The sequence below is a fragment of the Notechis scutatus genome, chromosome 5 (genome assembly GCF_049901735.1).
Source record: "Notechis scutatus isolate UNSWTSFEM ecotype Mainland chromosome 5, rNotScu1.2, whole genome shotgun sequence".
In the NCBI taxonomy this organism is placed as follows: Eukaryota; Metazoa; Chordata; class Lepidosauria; order Squamata; family Elapidae; genus Notechis; species Notechis scutatus.
This window is the reverse complement of record NC_142013.1, coordinates 17,529,591-17,546,649: the sequence shown is the minus strand read 5'-3', so window position 1 is coordinate 17,546,649 and position 17,059 is coordinate 17,529,591. Positions and strand designations below refer to the sequence as shown.

At 36.6% G+C, this 17,059-nt stretch overlaps 1 protein-coding gene across 7 annotated transcripts; it reads left to right on the top strand.

Annotated features, from left to right (window-relative positions):
- Positions 1-2,856: 2,856 nt before the first annotated feature.
- On the top strand, positions 2,857-16,147 carry MSANTD4 (Myb/SANT DNA binding domain containing 4 with coiled-coils). 7 transcript variants are annotated; one of them, XM_087966210.1, is made up of 4 exons: positions 2,926-2,967; positions 6,204-6,259; positions 12,235-12,723; positions 14,769-16,147. In XM_087966210.1, the coding sequence occupies exons 3-4, from the start codon at positions 12,262-12,264 to the stop codon at positions 15,342-15,344; spliced, it is 1,038 nt and encodes a 345-aa protein (XP_087822336.1). In that variant the 5' UTR covers positions 2,926-2,967; positions 6,204-6,259; positions 12,235-12,261; the 3' UTR covers positions 15,345-16,147. The 7 variants fall into 7 exon arrangements, with proteins under 7 accessions (XP_026531418.1, XP_087822336.1, XP_026531415.1 ...); XM_087966211.1 differs by lacking the exon at positions 2,926-2,967 and adding an exon at positions 2,992-3,047; XM_026675633.2 differs by lacking the exon at positions 6,204-6,259 and having other exon boundaries at positions 2,857-2,967.
- Positions 16,148-17,059: the final 912 nt, after the last annotated feature.

Sequence of the window (17,059 nt, the reverse complement as noted above, 5' to 3'; positions counted from 1 at the left end):
GGGAAAAAATTATCAGTATAATTTTGAAAAATAAGATAGGTTTGTCACAAATTTTTGATATGTTGCATTGTGTACCTTTCTTAAAACAACATAATTGATATTTTAGCTCAATATTTGGGGTTTTGTGAGATTTAACATTTATCTGGATATTAGTGGAAGAGTACTGGAATGTTCATTCATTTCCATAATAAAAGCACTAATTATTTGATCCAATATGTCGTACTGAGTTTATGAGAAATTGCATCCACATACCTTGCATTATTATTGTAAAGTACATTGTACCAGTGGTCCTCACTTAGCAACCACAGCTGGGACCATCAACTCCATCACTAAGCAACACAAACATATAGTAGGCAAGGACTACTGTAATGGAGAACATGGAAATGAAATCACAAGTCAACAAATCAGGTGGGTTAACTTGAAGCATGTTGCACCAAATCCTAAAGGTGTTTTTTCAAGAGGCAACTGGACTTTCTTCTTTTTTGAAGACATTTTGCTTCTCATCCAATAAGCTTCTACAGCTCCATTCAATTCAATTCTATTTATTTATTTTTATTTTATTTATTTGATTTGCCAATTGTTTACAAGATAATAAGTATAAATGTATACATAGTTGTGAATACATGAAATGGTTACATATAAGAAAAATAAAAGAATAAGAGAAACAATAGGACAGGGACGGTAGGCACGTTGGTGCGCTTATGCACGCCCCCTACAGACCTCTTAGGAAAGGGGTGAGGTCAATAGTAGACAGTCTTAAGGTTAAAGTTTTTGGGGTTTGGGGAAGAAACTACAGAGTTGGGTAGAGTATTCCAGACATTGACCACTCTATTGCTGAAGTCGTATTTCCTGCAATCAAGTTTGGTGCGGTTTACTTTGAGTTTGTATCTATTGTGTGCTCTTGTGTTGTTATGGTTGAAGCTGAAGTATTCATTGACAGGTAGGACATTGCAATGTATGATTTTGTATACCATGCTTAAGTCAGACCGAAGACGGCGTAATTCAAGGTTTTCTAGTTCTAGAATTTCAAGTCTGGTGGCATAAGGTATTCTACAGCGAGTAGAGGAGTGGAGAACTCTTCTTGTGAAATATTTCTGGACTTTCTCAATTGTGCTAATATCAGATACGTAGTGTGGGTTCCAGACTGATGAACTGTATTCGAGTATTGGTCTAGCAAATGTTTTGTATGCTCTGGTTAGTAGTGTGATATTACCAGAGAAAAAGCTACGTAGGATTAGGTTAACAACTCTTAATGCCTTTTTGGCTATGTAGTTGCAGTGTGCTCTAGCACTTAGATCATTAGAGGTGAGTATTCCAAGGTCCTTTACAGAGCTTGGGTCATCAACAAGATCTTGACTATTCAGCTTGTATTTTATTTTCTGATTTTTTTTGCCAATATGTAAGACAGAGCATTTATTTGTTGAGATTTGAAGTTGCCATTTGTTTGACCATTCGGATACATAGTCAAGATCTTTTTGTAGGGTAGCAGTATTGTCTGTGGTGTTGAACAGCTTTACATCATCAGCGAAGAGAACGCAATTGCTCTTAATATGATCACAGAGGTCATTTATGTAGAGTATGAAGAGAGTTGGTCCTAGAACACTGCCTTGGGGAACACCACTATTGACAGGTACTGGATTTGATAGGACGCTCCCGATTTTGACCATTTGTTGTCTGTTTGACAGGAATGCTTCTATCCAGTTATTCAGTTGTCCAGAGATACCATAGGATTTTATTTTTAGGAGTAGTTTGTCGTGTACCACTGAATCAAAGGCTTTACAGAAGTCTATGTAGATTGCGTCTATTGTTTTGCCCTGGTCGAGTTGTGTCGTCCATATGTTTTTGCAGTGTAAGAGTTGCAGATTACAGGATAGTTTTTTCTGAAACCAAATTGTTTATTGGAGAGTAGGTTATTTGTCTCTAAGTGAAGGATGATGGATTGGTTAATAATTGATTCCATGACTTTACAGGTGACGCAGCATAAGGAGATTGGCCTGTAATTTTCAACTAGGCTTGGGTCTCCCTTTTTGAAGATGGGGATGACTGTGGCTTGTGACCATAGGTTAGGCAAGGAGCTGGTTCTGAAAGATTTTTCAAAGATTATGCTTAGAGGTTTGGCTATGGCAGTGGATAGCTTTCTTAAGAAGTAGGCACATATTCCATCCGGTCCAATAGATAGAGATGGTTTTAGGTTGCGTATTGCTTTTTCAACATTGTCTTCTGTGAAATCGATATTAGATCATTGTTGTTATCTGTGGTACGGCTAGGAAATATTGGGCATGATCCATTGCTGTTTACAAATACTGAGCCGAATTCAATCCTTTATCGTCAATGAACAATATGTGTACAATGAGATTGGATTCCCCACTATCTAGTCAGAGCTGAAGAAGCTTCTTGGATGAGAAGTGAAACCTCTTCAAAGAAAAAGTCCTGTTGCCTCTTGAAAAAACACCTCCGGGACAACCATGACTGAAAATCTCCATAGACATTTAGTGCAACAAGTATGTGGTATTTTGGCTCATAAAAGGCTCTAAACCATATTGTTTGTTTGGCCTTAGGGTTTGTGAACCACAGTTTAGAGGTACCTTGTATGAATACGCGAACAACCGGTTTCCTCAGGGAACATCTCAAACTTCTTCCAAAAGAGAAAGGCGGGTCGGCGCCGGCGACAAAACGCAAACGACGCCCGGCTTCTGCCTTTCTCTCTCTCTCTCTCTCTCTCTCTCCAGCCAATGAGAGCGTCCCCTCTGGATGACACGCAGCTCTCGCGCCCAATAAGCCAGTCGCCTGGATGGAGAGGCGTTAAGGGGGACAGTTGGAAAGGAGGCGGGGGGGAAGCGCTGATCAAAGTTGCGTGAGTTGAGGGAAAAGAGGCGGGGCCGGAGGGAGGCGGTTGGGGCTTGTAAAAGGGAGCGCGCGAGCTGACGAGCCGGGCGGCTTGGCCCAATCGGCGCGCCGCTTGGACCGGTGAGTGACGGGCGAGCTCGTCAGCGGCAAGGGGGGTGGGTCAAAAGGCCGGCGTTCGAAGGGGGAGCGTTTGCGCGCAGGTGAGGAGCTTTTGCGCTACTGAGGGAGGGTGGAAAGGAAAGGAAGGGGAGGAGCCGCGTCGGCCTGTGGGGAGCCGGGGTAGCTGTTGGCTTGGTGTCGAAGTGGCGCCTTCCTCCCCCCCCCGCCGCTTCCTCGCCTGTCTTTGCTCGCCGCTGTTTTTCTCCCAGTGGGCTCCCCTTCCCTTCCGACCCCCGACATTCCTGCTAGGGGAGTCGCTTGTTCGTCCGCCGGATGGAGGGAGGCCGGTGCGTGCCCCTTTCCCCGGTCACCGCCGTGCAGGATAATGCTCCCTTCCCTCCCATTCTGAAGCGCTTCCACCCGCTCTACTTCAAGAGGGAGGGTAGACGCCTTCGCCCCCCTCCCCTCGCTCTGCCATTCCCTCAGACTTATGCTTAAAGGTGGGAAGAACGGGCACAAATTCTGAGGCGGTAGGCTGGACCGTGCCATGTAAGGTGGGGGATGCTGGACAAATGTATTTCTGACCAGATTTATTCTGGTATATTAAGCATTTATATAAAAAAAGAAAAAAAAAGAGTGGCCAAGGGTTATTAAGGCAGAACTAATGTGTGCCTTTTGAGAAAAAAAAAACTAAGGTATTTGCTTGTTATTCGTGGTAGCAAAACGGGCCGAACCAGAAGCTACTCTACCTTTTTGATCTTCCTAAGCCATGGCTTCTCAAATAAGGTGCCCTCATTGCCTTCATAAATGTTGGCTTGCGAGTTTTGATGGCTTCTTTCACCAAGCCAAAATTAAATAGCAGACCAAACCTACTGCTGTATGCAACCAATCTTTGGGTTTGGTGGCTTCACTTCTTAATCTCTGTGTTCCGGATTCGTAAGCCTAAAGGATCTTGCTGGATCCAGTTGTTTGGAATGTGTTGAACATGACTTAGCATTTTATGATTTCATTGGTAGTCTAAATGGCCAGTTAAGTATATATGAGTCATTTGAAAAAGACAATTTCTCTTAAACATCATTTACTGTTCTCTTCATTTCCTAACATAAAATAGTTGTGCTGTTCATTAGTAGAGGGGTGTTTTTTTTTGCACAGCAGTGTGATGCTATGGTCTTTGCTTATCTTTGCATTTATAAGGATTAACATCTGCAAAAAGGTAAAACTACACTACCACTCTCCATTCCAAAAAATAAATCTACTTAAGATTTTAATGTAGGTTTTGATTTCCTGAGCATTCGCAAATAGCCTAAAACCTTTACAATCTAGATTTGTCTTCTAGGCATCTAGATCAAGGCAATCTGAGATTGAATACAAGATGGATCTAGAAACTACTTTCCCCAAACCATAAGTTCCTCAAGAGATTTATAGTTTTTATTTAGCTTTGTTTTCATAGCTTTATTGAAGACAGAAGAAAAACTGTTAGCATTTTAGTAGTGCTCAAGAGCATTAATAGGTTTAAATTATCTGGAGGTTATGATTGGACTTTGCAGTAGGAGAAAAATAGCAAATGACAATGGTAGATAACATAAAAATGTGTTCAGGAAAAGGAACTTTGAATATATTTACAGAATATTAAATTCAAAATTAGCTGTTGCTGTGCAAGAAATTATGTAGATAGCGAAGTTGTGGCTAGCTAGCTATTAATCACTGATGCCCATATCAAAGGGGGAGATAAGTTTTTAAAGATTAGTTGTAGCAACAGTTTTTCTTCATTTTGATAATGGGGAATGCATTGTCAAAAATAGCAATCCACAATGTTTTGCAATAATAGGGTGAAGCCAAAGTCAGTAGAGTTCATTTTCATTGTGATTGGATACCTAAAATTGGATAACTAAAAAGTTGATGAACTAAAGCAAAGTGTAAAGTATACATTTACAATTAAAAGATGATGAATGTAGGAATTTTTATATAGACCAAAACTAAGCATCTATTATTTTTCTAAATTACAATCTGTTCTTCAGTTCTAATGTTTTTCATGTTGAGTTAGATATTTTTGGCTAAAGAAGAAAATTGGTGACATTGCTTTTAAGTAACTGATCTGTATTTGCCAATCCACAGACCATCCTGAGTTCTAGAAGAAAAACCAGTTCTACCTTTTATCTACTCTTAAGTGAAAAACAATACAAGTATTAAAAAAGGCTATTGAAGTTAATATTTGTTTTATCTCACTTTTATTGTTTTTACAAAAAACTCAAATGTGGCAAACATATCCAACATACATTCCTCCTATTTGCCCACAACAAGCCTGTTGATGAGTTGTGTTGAGAGTGACTGGCCCAAAGTCACCCAACTAGCTTTCATGGCTAAGGTGGAACTAGAACTCACAGTTTGCCACATTGTAGCTTGATGCATTAACCAGCAGATAAACAAGTAGATTAAACAACTAATACTTCAAAGAACATCTAATGAAATTTAGGTATTGTATCACATGTCCATAGGAAATCTTTACACATATTCATAAGTCTTGAAGTTTTTGTGTCATGCTACACTGATCTTTTTTTCAGTACTCTGAGGTGATAGTCAATGACAGGACATACTGGTGAAGCGGGAGCAACATCTATGCAAAAGAGGCTGAATTTTTCCTTTGGTCTCTGATTTGTTTTTTCTTTTTAAAACTGGGCTGATTTGATTTAATACCATTATTGGATTGGAAGAAAGGCTTGCCCATATCATCCCAGATACAGTTGTGGGATGAAAAATAAAATTGATTAAAAGTGAACTGCCTAGAGCCGTGATGGCGAACCTATGACACAGGTGCCACAGGTGGCATGCAGAGCCATTTGTGCTGGCATACAAGCAAACTTACCTCATTGCGCATGGTGCACCTCACAGCTGGTTTGAGGTCTTTTTCGGCCTCCCAGAGGCTTGATAAAAGCCTCTGCAGGCTTTGCAGGATGAATAATAGGCCCATTTCATCACTTCCTGTAATACCGGAAGTGACGAAATGGGCCTATCATTCAGCCTGCAGAGGCTTTTTTCAAGCTTGGAGGCCGAAAAAGGCCTCAAACCAGCCAAGAAATCAGCTGTGAGGTGCAGTGCAGGTAAGGGGCAGGGTGGATTGAGCATGCATATGCAGGGGGTAGGGGGGATGGGCATTGCCTTCTGAGTGCTGGCACACGAGCACGCACATAATTTTTGGCACAGGAGCCCAAAACGTTTAGCCACCGCTGGCCTAGAGCAAGTTTTTTTGTTTTTTTCAGAATAATTTTGGGACAATAGAAAAGTGAAGGCTTCATTTTCATTGGCTGTGAATCAGGTATTGTGTTATAGAATAGAACTTTATTTAGTTAACATTTTCTATTAATAAACCAAGTATATTTTTTCCATAAGGAAATAACTATTTATTCTATAAAATATAGTACAGAATGTCCATTGTTACCTTGCTGTAGTTTATAGATTCTTGGCTTAGAAAAAGATATAAGTTCAGTCTCATGTAGAAAGAATGGAAATTTAATTTTTCAGACTTTAATCATAAGCCCATAATATAAGTAATATAATAATGCTGCCAGAGTAATGTTTCCATAAGTCCTGTTGGCATAATTTCTTGGTTTCTTTGATTCTTGCAGTCAGTATTTTATGATGAAAAGCAAAACAAAAAAATTAAGTTTTATGGTGGGTTTTTCAAACATTTCAATAGATGTGAAAATGTTTTATTTTCATATTTAAAAATAGTATATTTTACTAACATCTTTTATAAGTAAAATGAGAAAATGGGTGTATGTCTCATTCTCTTTTTTTCCTTCAAGCGCTTCCAGAATGGGTACGCACTTAGGCCAGGAGTGTCAAATTCAAGGTCCGGGGGCCAGTTTTGGCCCACAGGGTGCTTAGATCTGGCCTACAGGGCCACCCTGGAAACAGCAGTCCAGTACACTGTGCCTCTTCCAGTGAAAACAGAGCTTGGGAGAGCTGTGGGCGGCCATCCCGACCTCCGTTTTCACTGGCAGAGGGTTGCAGGAGGCCATCACAGCTGAAAACAGCTCGGGAGCCCATTTTCGATGGCAGAGTGCTTGGGGCACCACAAGTGCCCTCGACATGAGTTACGTAGAGCTGACCATGCCCACCGTGGTCACGCCCACCCACCCCCGAGGTCAAACATAACCCTAATGCAGCCCTCAATGAAATCGAGTTTGACACCGTTGACTTAGGCAGTCGAATATGGTGCCACACAAATGGGATTTTAACCAATCTATTTTAGATATATATTTTAGACCAGTCTATTGTCCGATATGCTATTTCAAAGTGGAATGAAAGAACTTTAAAAACTTCAGAATCAGGCCAACAAACTATCTGGTCTGGTGTACATTGCTTTAGGTCTAACAATTGCAAGTGGTTCCTTTTTTCTTTTAGTTTCCTGTTTCACTGATCAGACTGGCAGAAGCTAAAAAAAATTTTTTTAATAAAAGTTTTTATTTAAATTTTCACAAAACATACAAATACAAATATCTTTTTTTGAGAACAGCGTGGCCCTGGGTTATCACTTCTCCATACAGACATAAACTCAATACATATTTATCTTACACATTCTAATCCATATCTTATAACTATTTTCTCAATTTTTTCAATAGCTTTTCCCTTTCTTTACTTCCTATAGCCTTATTTTACATTATCTCATTCCTTTCTTAATTCAATTACATATCTTTTTCTAGTTTTTAAAATCTTTCTAATCAATGTTTTTATACTTTCGTCTCTCCTGTTTACAATGTCATATTATCTTTTCTCATAAAACAAATTTTCCCCTGTAATTACTAGACTGGAGTGTAACACCTTTGTATCTTTTTTCAAAACTTGCTTAAAAATTTAAGTTGCACCTTTACAGTTATAACATTCATTTTTTTTAACCTCTATTTTATAACACATACCTATTTTCAATCAAATTCTGCTTGGTACACTCCCTTAAAAATACACACTAAATTCTTAAAAGAAAAAAAGTATATATATCTGTGTATATATGTATAACAATAGTAAATGGAATAATTATTCTATTCAGTACAGCTCTGTCATTAATATTAATAACAATCTTTTATGTTTCTATTTCTTTTAACAAACATTACCTAGTAATATCAGTTGTCTTTCACTTTAATCTATATTTCATATTTTACTTATTACTGTCTTTAAATAAAAAACAAAACAATAGTTATTAACAGTAGTCAATAAAATTATTATTCTTATTCAAATTCATCTTGTCAACTGATAAAAATCTTCCATGTTTCTTTTCAGTTGTTTTAAACTTTCATTGAGAGCCTTATTCTCTTTACAAACAAATATTCCATTACACATCAATACAAATTTTTCTTATCACTTTGATCATCTAAACATATTTTCTAACCCTTTTCTATTTCTATTATAACAATGCTATCCCATGTACCCTTGGAGAATCCTCTCCTTAAGTTAAATTTTAACCATTGTCTCTGTGTCTTTTAAATAGGTTTATACCTTTAAGTCTTGTACGCTTTTCCTGTACCTTTATATCTTGTTTCTGTCCTTTGTAGCTTCTTTTCCTTTCCCTCTTCCCTCTCTTCTTCTCCCTCCCCTTTTAATTCCCTTTTTTATCTGATTCTCCCTTCTGTGATCCTCCCTTCTGCTTCTTGATATTATGATTGCTTTTCAAATTACTCTTTTTTGGGGTTGTTGCTTCAGTGCTTAAGTTTTTAACTCCCTTTCCCCCCTTTCCCTTTTTTACCCCACTTAAAGCTGCTTGGTCATTAAAGATGGCTTCTTCTTTATCCCGCCCTTCTTGTTCTGCCAGCGTTTCTTGTTTTTCATAGTTCAAAATCTCCATGTCTAAAAATTGAAATACAAAGCCAAAAGATCCTCTTCCTTCTTGTGCTTCTTCTTTTTGTTCTTTAAGTCTCATTTTTAACTCTTCAAGGTGATGCCATTTTAAAAAAAAATTTAAACAACCCCCAATTGATTTTATTTTGTTTCATTAGGATCCACCATCCAAAATTCCAGGAATCATCCAATAATCCAAAACTGTTTCTTGCTTCTTTTCTCGCTTTCTCTTTCCAGAGGCTTTATTGTCTTGTAACAAAGTTTCAGCTACAATGTATCTTTTGCAAGCCTTGTTAAAATTCCACTATCGATTTTTTTAAGTTCCAGGTGGTCTCCTCCATTTTCCAGATTCCACCCTCTTGTTTCCTTTTCCCCTCCTCTGCTTTCTTTCTTTTTACTTAAGAAAAAATTTAAATTATCCAAGAATCTTTATCCCTTTGACACTTTATTTTCAGCTAGAAATACCCTATTAATGTCAAAGTGGATTAATTTCAATTTCTTATTCAAATCTCTTCTTAACGTTCCAAGTCAATTAAAACTGTCAATGTGAGAGGAAGAAAAGCCAATTCCGTTTCCTTTCTCTTTCGCTGCTTAAGATCTTTTTTAGGAATAGTATTAGTCTTTAAAGTTCAGGTTCCAGATACCTGAAATAGATGTTCTCCACCGGTTAGTCAAGCCTTTAAACTTCCTCCTGCACAATCTTGTCCGGTCGGGTTCTTCTTTGAGGAGGCCATTTCTGACCACCACTGCAAGTGCCTTTGGATTTTTTTTTTTTTTTTTTTTTTTTATTATCCCCCCTTCTTTGAAGTACCCCCCCCCCCCCCTTCTATGCGTATTTACCACCGTGCTCCTGGTGGCATAAGGTATTCTAAAAGCAAAAGAGGAGACCTTGTGAAAATCTGTTTCTAGCGGTGCGCATGAACTGTATTCAAGTTTTGGCCTCCCACTTTTGTACCTGGTTAAGGTGATCCGAGAAAAAGCCACGAGGAGGAGGTTACAACTCTTATGCCTCCCTGGCTATGTAGTTGGAGGGGGCCCCCAGAAATAAAATAAGGAAAAGAAATTATATTTTTTTTATAAAAATTTTTTTTATCTTCACTATCACCTTCTGTATTTTTTTTACGTTGGTGGCTTCATTGCCTTACCTCATACTGTCGAGATCTTTTTTGGCAGGCGGCCAGCACCCGAATGCTCTTAAATGATCCAGTTGGGAGGTGGTCCTAGAACACTGCCTTGGGGGACACCACTATTACAGTACGAATTTGTGGGGCGCTTCAATTTTGACCTTTGTTGTCTGTTCCGGAAAACTGCTACAGTTATTCATGTCCAGAGACCATTTTATTTTTTAGAGTAGTTGCGTGTACCACTGAATCAAACTTTACGAAGTCTATTTCGCTTCTTCCCTGGCCCGGTTTGTAGTCCATATTTTGCTAAGTTCCGATTTTTGCGTCCTAAGTGGAGTCATGGTTGGTTAAATTCACTCGGGACGCTACCCCCCACCCCCCCCCCCCCCAAAATTGACAAGATGGTTTTCTTCCATTTTAGACAAAAGTACTTTAGCAAATTTAGAAGAAAAGAGAAATCCCATGTGTATAATATGGCTTGCTCCCTTTGTGCTAATTCATCCTCTACCCAATGTAACATTTGGAGAATCAAAAAGTTTCCAATGATGACCTTTTCCTGAGTAATGTTCATTATAATGCTTCTCAGAAGCCCAGAATGAAAACAATTGTTTTCTTTCCATTATCCATATTAAACTTACATATTAAAAATGTTCATAATCCCTTTTTTCAAACAATCTAAATCAAAGGACATAGCAGCATTGTTATATGTAAGAAAACTGCAGGTTTTAAACTCTGATTTACATGTTTTCTTTAAAAAAAAACTGTTCTAGTTTGCATAGTTAGAAGTAGTGCCCATTTGTGCTTTTTTTTTCTGCTTTGCTTACGCATTTGTGTTCAATCCTGAAACGTGTAACTTGTTCTTATACCACCCAATCTATTACTATATTTTTGTTCTTTTGCTAAGAAAATTTAAATTTTCAAACATTATGTTATATTTAAAACGTGCAGTCTTAGTTTTTAAAAAAGAAGCTGCTAACAGAAGAACTCACAGTGTCAAGACGAGGGATAATATGCTAACATAAAACAAGTGCTTGTCAAAACTATTGAAATAATAGCTAAATATCTACTATCTTGGAATGATAAGGCAAAAGTGTAGTGTTTAAACCCCAGAGCACAGTTCTATAAATAGGTTATGTTTTCTGCATGCTGAGAGCATATGGCTTCATTCTGGTTTACAATAAAGAGACGGTGCTACCCAAGCTGTGTCTGAGACTCTTCCACCAAGTAAACTGATTTCTAAATAAGGTGGTTAAATGGCAAGAGAGTTGAAGTGTATTGCCAAGCGTGGTGTAAAACCTGAAAAGTGATCTTTCAGGTCCATTTATTGTAGTCTTAAGGTTATGATGCTAAAATTTATCAGAACTAAATAATGAAACCCAATGAAGCTTTTTGTAAGATGTTTTGTAAGAAAAAAAAAATCAAGATAGTTTATTCCGCCTTGGTATTCTTATATATTGGAAAACAGTCTCAAATCCAAAGCAGGGCCCAACAGCATTTTTAGTGGCCCAGAAAATTAAATAAATTTGTCTATGGATTGAAAAGGTTGATTGCCCCTGATTTAAAAAAGTTGTTTCTTTTCAGAACAGAAAAATACTATTGTTACTTCAAAAGTATAATTGGACTTATTTGCTGATTGAAGTTCTTCCTAACATGGATTTGATATCTTATGGTTATAGTATTCTATGTTTGCTTAAGAGATTCTGAAAAGCTACATTATTGAAGTCATATTAACATATACAATAAGCAATAAATTATTTTTTCCAATAAATTTGCCTTCATAAATTAATGAACAAATTATGTTTAAAATCAGGTAGTCAGATCATTTCCAGAATTTTGTGAATTCAGTTTTATTGAAGCTGTTCTGGAAATAGTAATATGTTGTTTGGTTATTAAAAATTATCAATATTAAACTACAAAATTAGAACTTTCAATTCTTATGTTTGCCAGTAAAGTTTTAAGGAAGCATCTGATGTTGCAGAAAATATTTTTGTTCTGAAGTTTGCTAATGAATGCTTCATACTTCTAAAAATGTTTTTGTTTTGGTCTTTCAGGGAAAGTATGCCATATAAAATTAATTATTGGCATTATATACTCTTTTTAAAATACATTTTTCCAATAAATTAAGATCTCTCTTAATTCCTAACAATTATTTAATGATTTTGATTTTTGAATCAAAGTTATTTTGATTAAATGTATTACCTGTGTAGTTCAACATTTAAATTGATTCCTGCTACTCAAATTTAAAGGGAGAAATCTAAAAGTTGAACGAAAAAATTGTTTTTATAGTATGCTTATAGAATTCCAGGATGATTAAGTATTAATCCCTTTACTACAGAAAGAAATACGTTGAAAGCTGGAAAAGATGAAACAACTGAAAAGGAAAAGGAAAAGCAATTTCAGTGTTCAGGAGACCCAAACTTTACTTAAAGAAATCCGAAAAAGAAGAGAGGTGCTTTTTTCCAAACAGCTAAATACAACTATTAACGAGATGAAGCGGAAGGCTTGGGAAGAAATTGCAGAATGTGTGAATGCTGTAGGTGAAGGAGAACAAAGGACTGGGACAGAAGTCAAAAGGCGATACCTTGACTGGAGGGCCCTTATGAAACGAAAGCGACTAAATACTAACATAAAGTTGGTTGGAGCTGGCTTTCATCTTCCTTCATCTGATCTGGATGATTCTCTCAATGAAGATATTGATGAGAAAATAGGTTTTCCAAATGAATCTAATTTTGAATGGCAAAATATCACAGACTTCAGAGAAGCAGGGGGATCATTAACTGAAGTAAAAGTAGAAGAAGAGGAGGAAGATCCACAAAGTTTTGAAGTAAGTAATTCTTCTATAGTACATCTTAAAAACCTGGCATTTTAACTAGTATGTAGACTTTTTATATCCCCTATAAGTACAATTTATCTGGTTTGTTTAAAGCAAAACTATATTAATTATTTTGTTTGTGTAAAGTTTGACAGGATGTATAAAAAGATATTAATATTTATTATACGATTATGGACCTTTTATGTTCACAAATTCATCAAATCCTTAGCTCATGAATATTTGACTAAAAGCAAAATAAAACATCTGGAGTGCATTTTTTAACTAAAAGAAGCTACTGTAAGTCCAATTACTTATCTTATTTGACCATAAGCCTCACTAATTCTTTTTTTTTTTTAATGCAAACAGCCACCCCTCCCAGTGAGTCAATATGCTGTTGTCCGAACAAGAGCCATTTTGATCTAGTGACAAGACCCCAGGCTAAAAACCAGGAGACTGAGTTCTAGTTCTGCTTTAGGCTTGAAAGCTGGCTGGGTGATTGGATCAATCATACACTCTCAGCCAAGATGTCTGGCTTGGGTGACAAATCAGTCGATTAATTCCTATCAGAACCAATGGATCACTCAGTTGATATAGGAAAGAAAGGAAGAAGATCCTGTCCTAGTGTGAAAAGCATTTAGGAGGAAAAATGCTACTATACAAGCAAACAATATGTCTTCCACATATGTTTTTAAGTTTTAAAATTGCTTGTTTTACATAATAGATTGTTAATACTATTGCAAACAGAATTGAAAAATGGAGGATGTGCTCTAATTATACATGCATAAACATGTGAACTATCTTAAACTTTTAATAGTACTGCTAAATCTTTGTATTTATTATAATAAAATTTTCGAGGAAGAAGCCAAATTAACCTGAATTTATCTTAATCCTCTCTGCCCCTAAACTCATTAGAGTATTTTCATCATAAGATGCTGAGCTGACAATTTTTTGGATATTTCTTTTGTGAATCAATCAGCTGCTTTATTTGCAGGAGATCTATCATGATCTAGAACAGGGGTGTCAAACCTGCATTGTCATGTGATGTATCACGACTTTTTCCCCCTTCGCTAAACTGGGGTGGGGGTGGCCAGCATATGACACATCCAGCCAGTGGGCTGCCAGTTTGACACCCCTCATCTAGAATGTGTGTTCATTGGATGACCATGTTTTCTGAAAACTTAGCACGTTTTTTTCTTTGTTTATTACAATGTTTTCTAGTGTGATTTTTCAACATTCTTTCAGTGTGTGATCCAGCTTTTCATAACGTTAATGGTGAGTTTGTCGGTGGTACAAATTGCCAATTTCACAGATACTTTGACTCTGTTGCCTTATAAGCTGTTTGAATTTTATCCCTTTGATTTGTTTGGTCTGTATCAAAACTTTTGGTATTAATTGGAAAGTGATTAGGTCCTCAGTATGTACCTGTTTCAGCATGTGTTTTCCTTATGTGAGCAACAACAAATCTGTATAAACAACTATGAAATCTCTTAAGTAGAGGGATTCCTTATTACAGCAGCTATTACTTTTCTGCATTCCAAGTGAATAATTGATATTTGCTGAATAAATGTATAATTCACTTGACTCTCTTTATAAAAAGTCCTCTTTTGAAAATGTCTTAAAGCTGCCTAATTGAGGTAGACATATCTAGGATTGAACTGTCAGAATGTATTTACCTTATTTTTAATAGGACATTTCATTCATCAAATTTTATTGCTTGGTGTGTTCTGACCGGGATAGGCTTGGCCTATGGCTTGGCCTCTGCTAAACAAATGACTACAGAGTGTATACAGTGATGTAGTGATGTTAACAGAGGAGGCAGAGCTGCACAGGTTATGTATTTTTGTTTACAAGGTGTTATGTGGCACAGGTGATTAATACTTTTAGAGCAACATCTTTTGATGCCTACTTTCTGCTCTTGATTATATCAATACTTCTTCCATGTTAACATAGAAAATATTTGTGGCTGTAAGTGGGGAATTGTAGATCTACTTTATTTAGAGTGAGAGAGATATATCTGTTTAGCTTCATACACTAATATTTCTAATTAATTTCCTTAGTTTCCTATTGAGGAAGAAGAGGAGATTTTGTCTTCAGTTTTACCAGATTCCAAAAAGGAGAGTGATCTTCCTGATTTCACCCATATTGAAGAATTTGGAAATCTAAGTTCTGCTCAAGCTAGGCTGGCTTATGAAGATTCCCACTTGCTGATTAGCTTAGAGAAGCAGAAGCTAGAGCTGGAAAAACAACGCCTGGATATTGAAGCGGAACGATTACAAGTTGAGAAGGAGCGTCTGCAGATTGAAAAAGAGCGGTTGAGGCACATTGACCTGGAACATGAGAGGCTTCAGCTGGAAAAAGAGCGGTTACAAATTGAGCGGGAGAAACTGAGGCTTGAAGCTCAGCATGGTGAAAAACCTATCTTGGAGAATGATCCAAACCAGGCAGAAAAGCCTGTCTTACAACCTTTGGATTTAGAAACAGAAAAACTGAAAATTGAGAAAGAGCGTTTGCAGCTTGAGAAGGAGAGGCTGCAATTCCTGAAGTTTGAATCAGAAAAGCTGCAAATTGAAAAAGAACGCTTGCAAGTAGAGAAAGAGCGGCTTCGAATTCAGAGAGAAGGACATTTGCAGTGAACTTGGAAGAAATCATTACCAATGTGGTGTTTTGTTGTTTGTACTTTTTAAAAAAATCAGAATTGTACTTTTGTTTCATTAAAAGTGTTGGGTGGTCTGGTCTTCAAAGCATTTCACTACTAATGTTATCACTTTGCTACTGTGGTAATTACACTTTGAGAATACTTTTGTTTTGGCCATAATTGAGCATTAATGTATTCATTAAAAAAAGCTGGGAATTGGTGCTCAGTAAGTTGTTGTGCCTGTATAAATAGAATCTATTTGTGAAATTACATTTTGGTGAAACAGAAGAAGTGTCAATATCCTCTTGTATTCTCTGTTGTGAAACTTGACATCCACATTAAGAATCAAGGCTTGGCTGTGTCTTGTCATTTTGAGAGGGTTATTCTGAATCCCTAGGAACCTTTAATGTAAATTTGTGTCTGAGCTGAAGAAGTAACTGTGAAATAGGCCTTGCACAATAAAGTTAACCTCAAAAGTTATGCCTTTAATGTAAGGCATGTTCTTAAGAGAAATTAAGGCCAGAGATTAAAGCTCTTACTGTTTTTGTTCTCAGTATATTTGTAAAAAAAAAAGAGAGAGAGAAAAGTTTCAAGTGTATTATAAGAGATTTCACTTTTATGTCTAAGCTTGACCAAATTTCCAGCTTCGGTATATAATTTTGGAAGCCAGTTTGATATTCAAGTATTTGAGTTGGAATATATTTCTTGGGATTTACATAGATTATTTGGATTTATCAGTTTATTTACATCCCTATGTAATTATTTTTATTTTGCAAATAAAATGTTATTTTATTATTGAAAGAAGTGTGGTTTCATGGTGTGAAATAAAATTGTCTGATGTTGATTCATTTATTCCCTGTAAACTATTTTTTTTTTAAATAAAGAATGAACACTCTGAATCTTACTCAATTGTACAAAAAATAATCTGCCTGATCTTAGTAATATGGAGAATGTGGATAGCCTACTTCACTCTAAATTCAAAATTCAAGTGAGACTCACGTGGTCCTAGAATTTTGTTGGGAGAAAAATTGGAATTGAGTTAGCATAACACAGATTCATCAGCCAAACATATCACATGGATTGATTTCACTCTATATAAATAGTGTGCACTTTGAGAACAACGAAATGTAGATAATATTCCTTTCTGCAAGATTTTTAGTTATTTTTTTTGTTGATTCTTTTCAGGAGCTGAATTTCTCACAATAAAAATATGGAAAACAACTTCTATATAAACAGATGCAAGTTACTTTTGTTTCAGCAACTGAATTATAATACAGGTGAATGAGGGGGATTAGGCATGAGAGAATTTGTAGCTTTGAAAGTACCATCAACTTGACCTTACCTAATTCACACAGTATTTATTACAAATACTTCTAACCTTGCCACAAAGAAAATAACTCTGTCTTACAGTACATATAAAAAGTATGACTGCAATTGGAACACCATCCAAAGTTGGACAAAGGCTCTCATCTAGCTTAGCTTCTTCCAGCTTGTCAAGCAGGAAACATGAGTTCAGAGGCTCCAGTCCTTGAGCAGATGTGGGTTAAAACTAGAGGGAAAAAATAGGCAATGGGGAGTGAGGATTCTGCAGTTCATTGACATATGAAGATATTTTTCAGAGGCTGCATCAAAGGAAATTTTTGAGTTAATTTATATAATGTAGTAAATATCTTGTAAACTAGTCATCCTTAAAGTCTAAACTCCCTCAAATTA

Excerpts from the sequence above, each read along its gene's own strand:
- MSANTD4 (XM_026675633.2), top strand. The coding sequence starts at position 12,262 with ATGAAACAACTGAAAAGGAAAAGGAAAAGCAATTTCAGTGTTCAGGAG. Across the intron at positions 12,724-14,768 it reads AAGATCCACAAAGTTTTGAA|TTTCCTATTGAGGAAGAAGA; the intron begins GTAAGTAATTCT and ends TAATTTCCTTAG.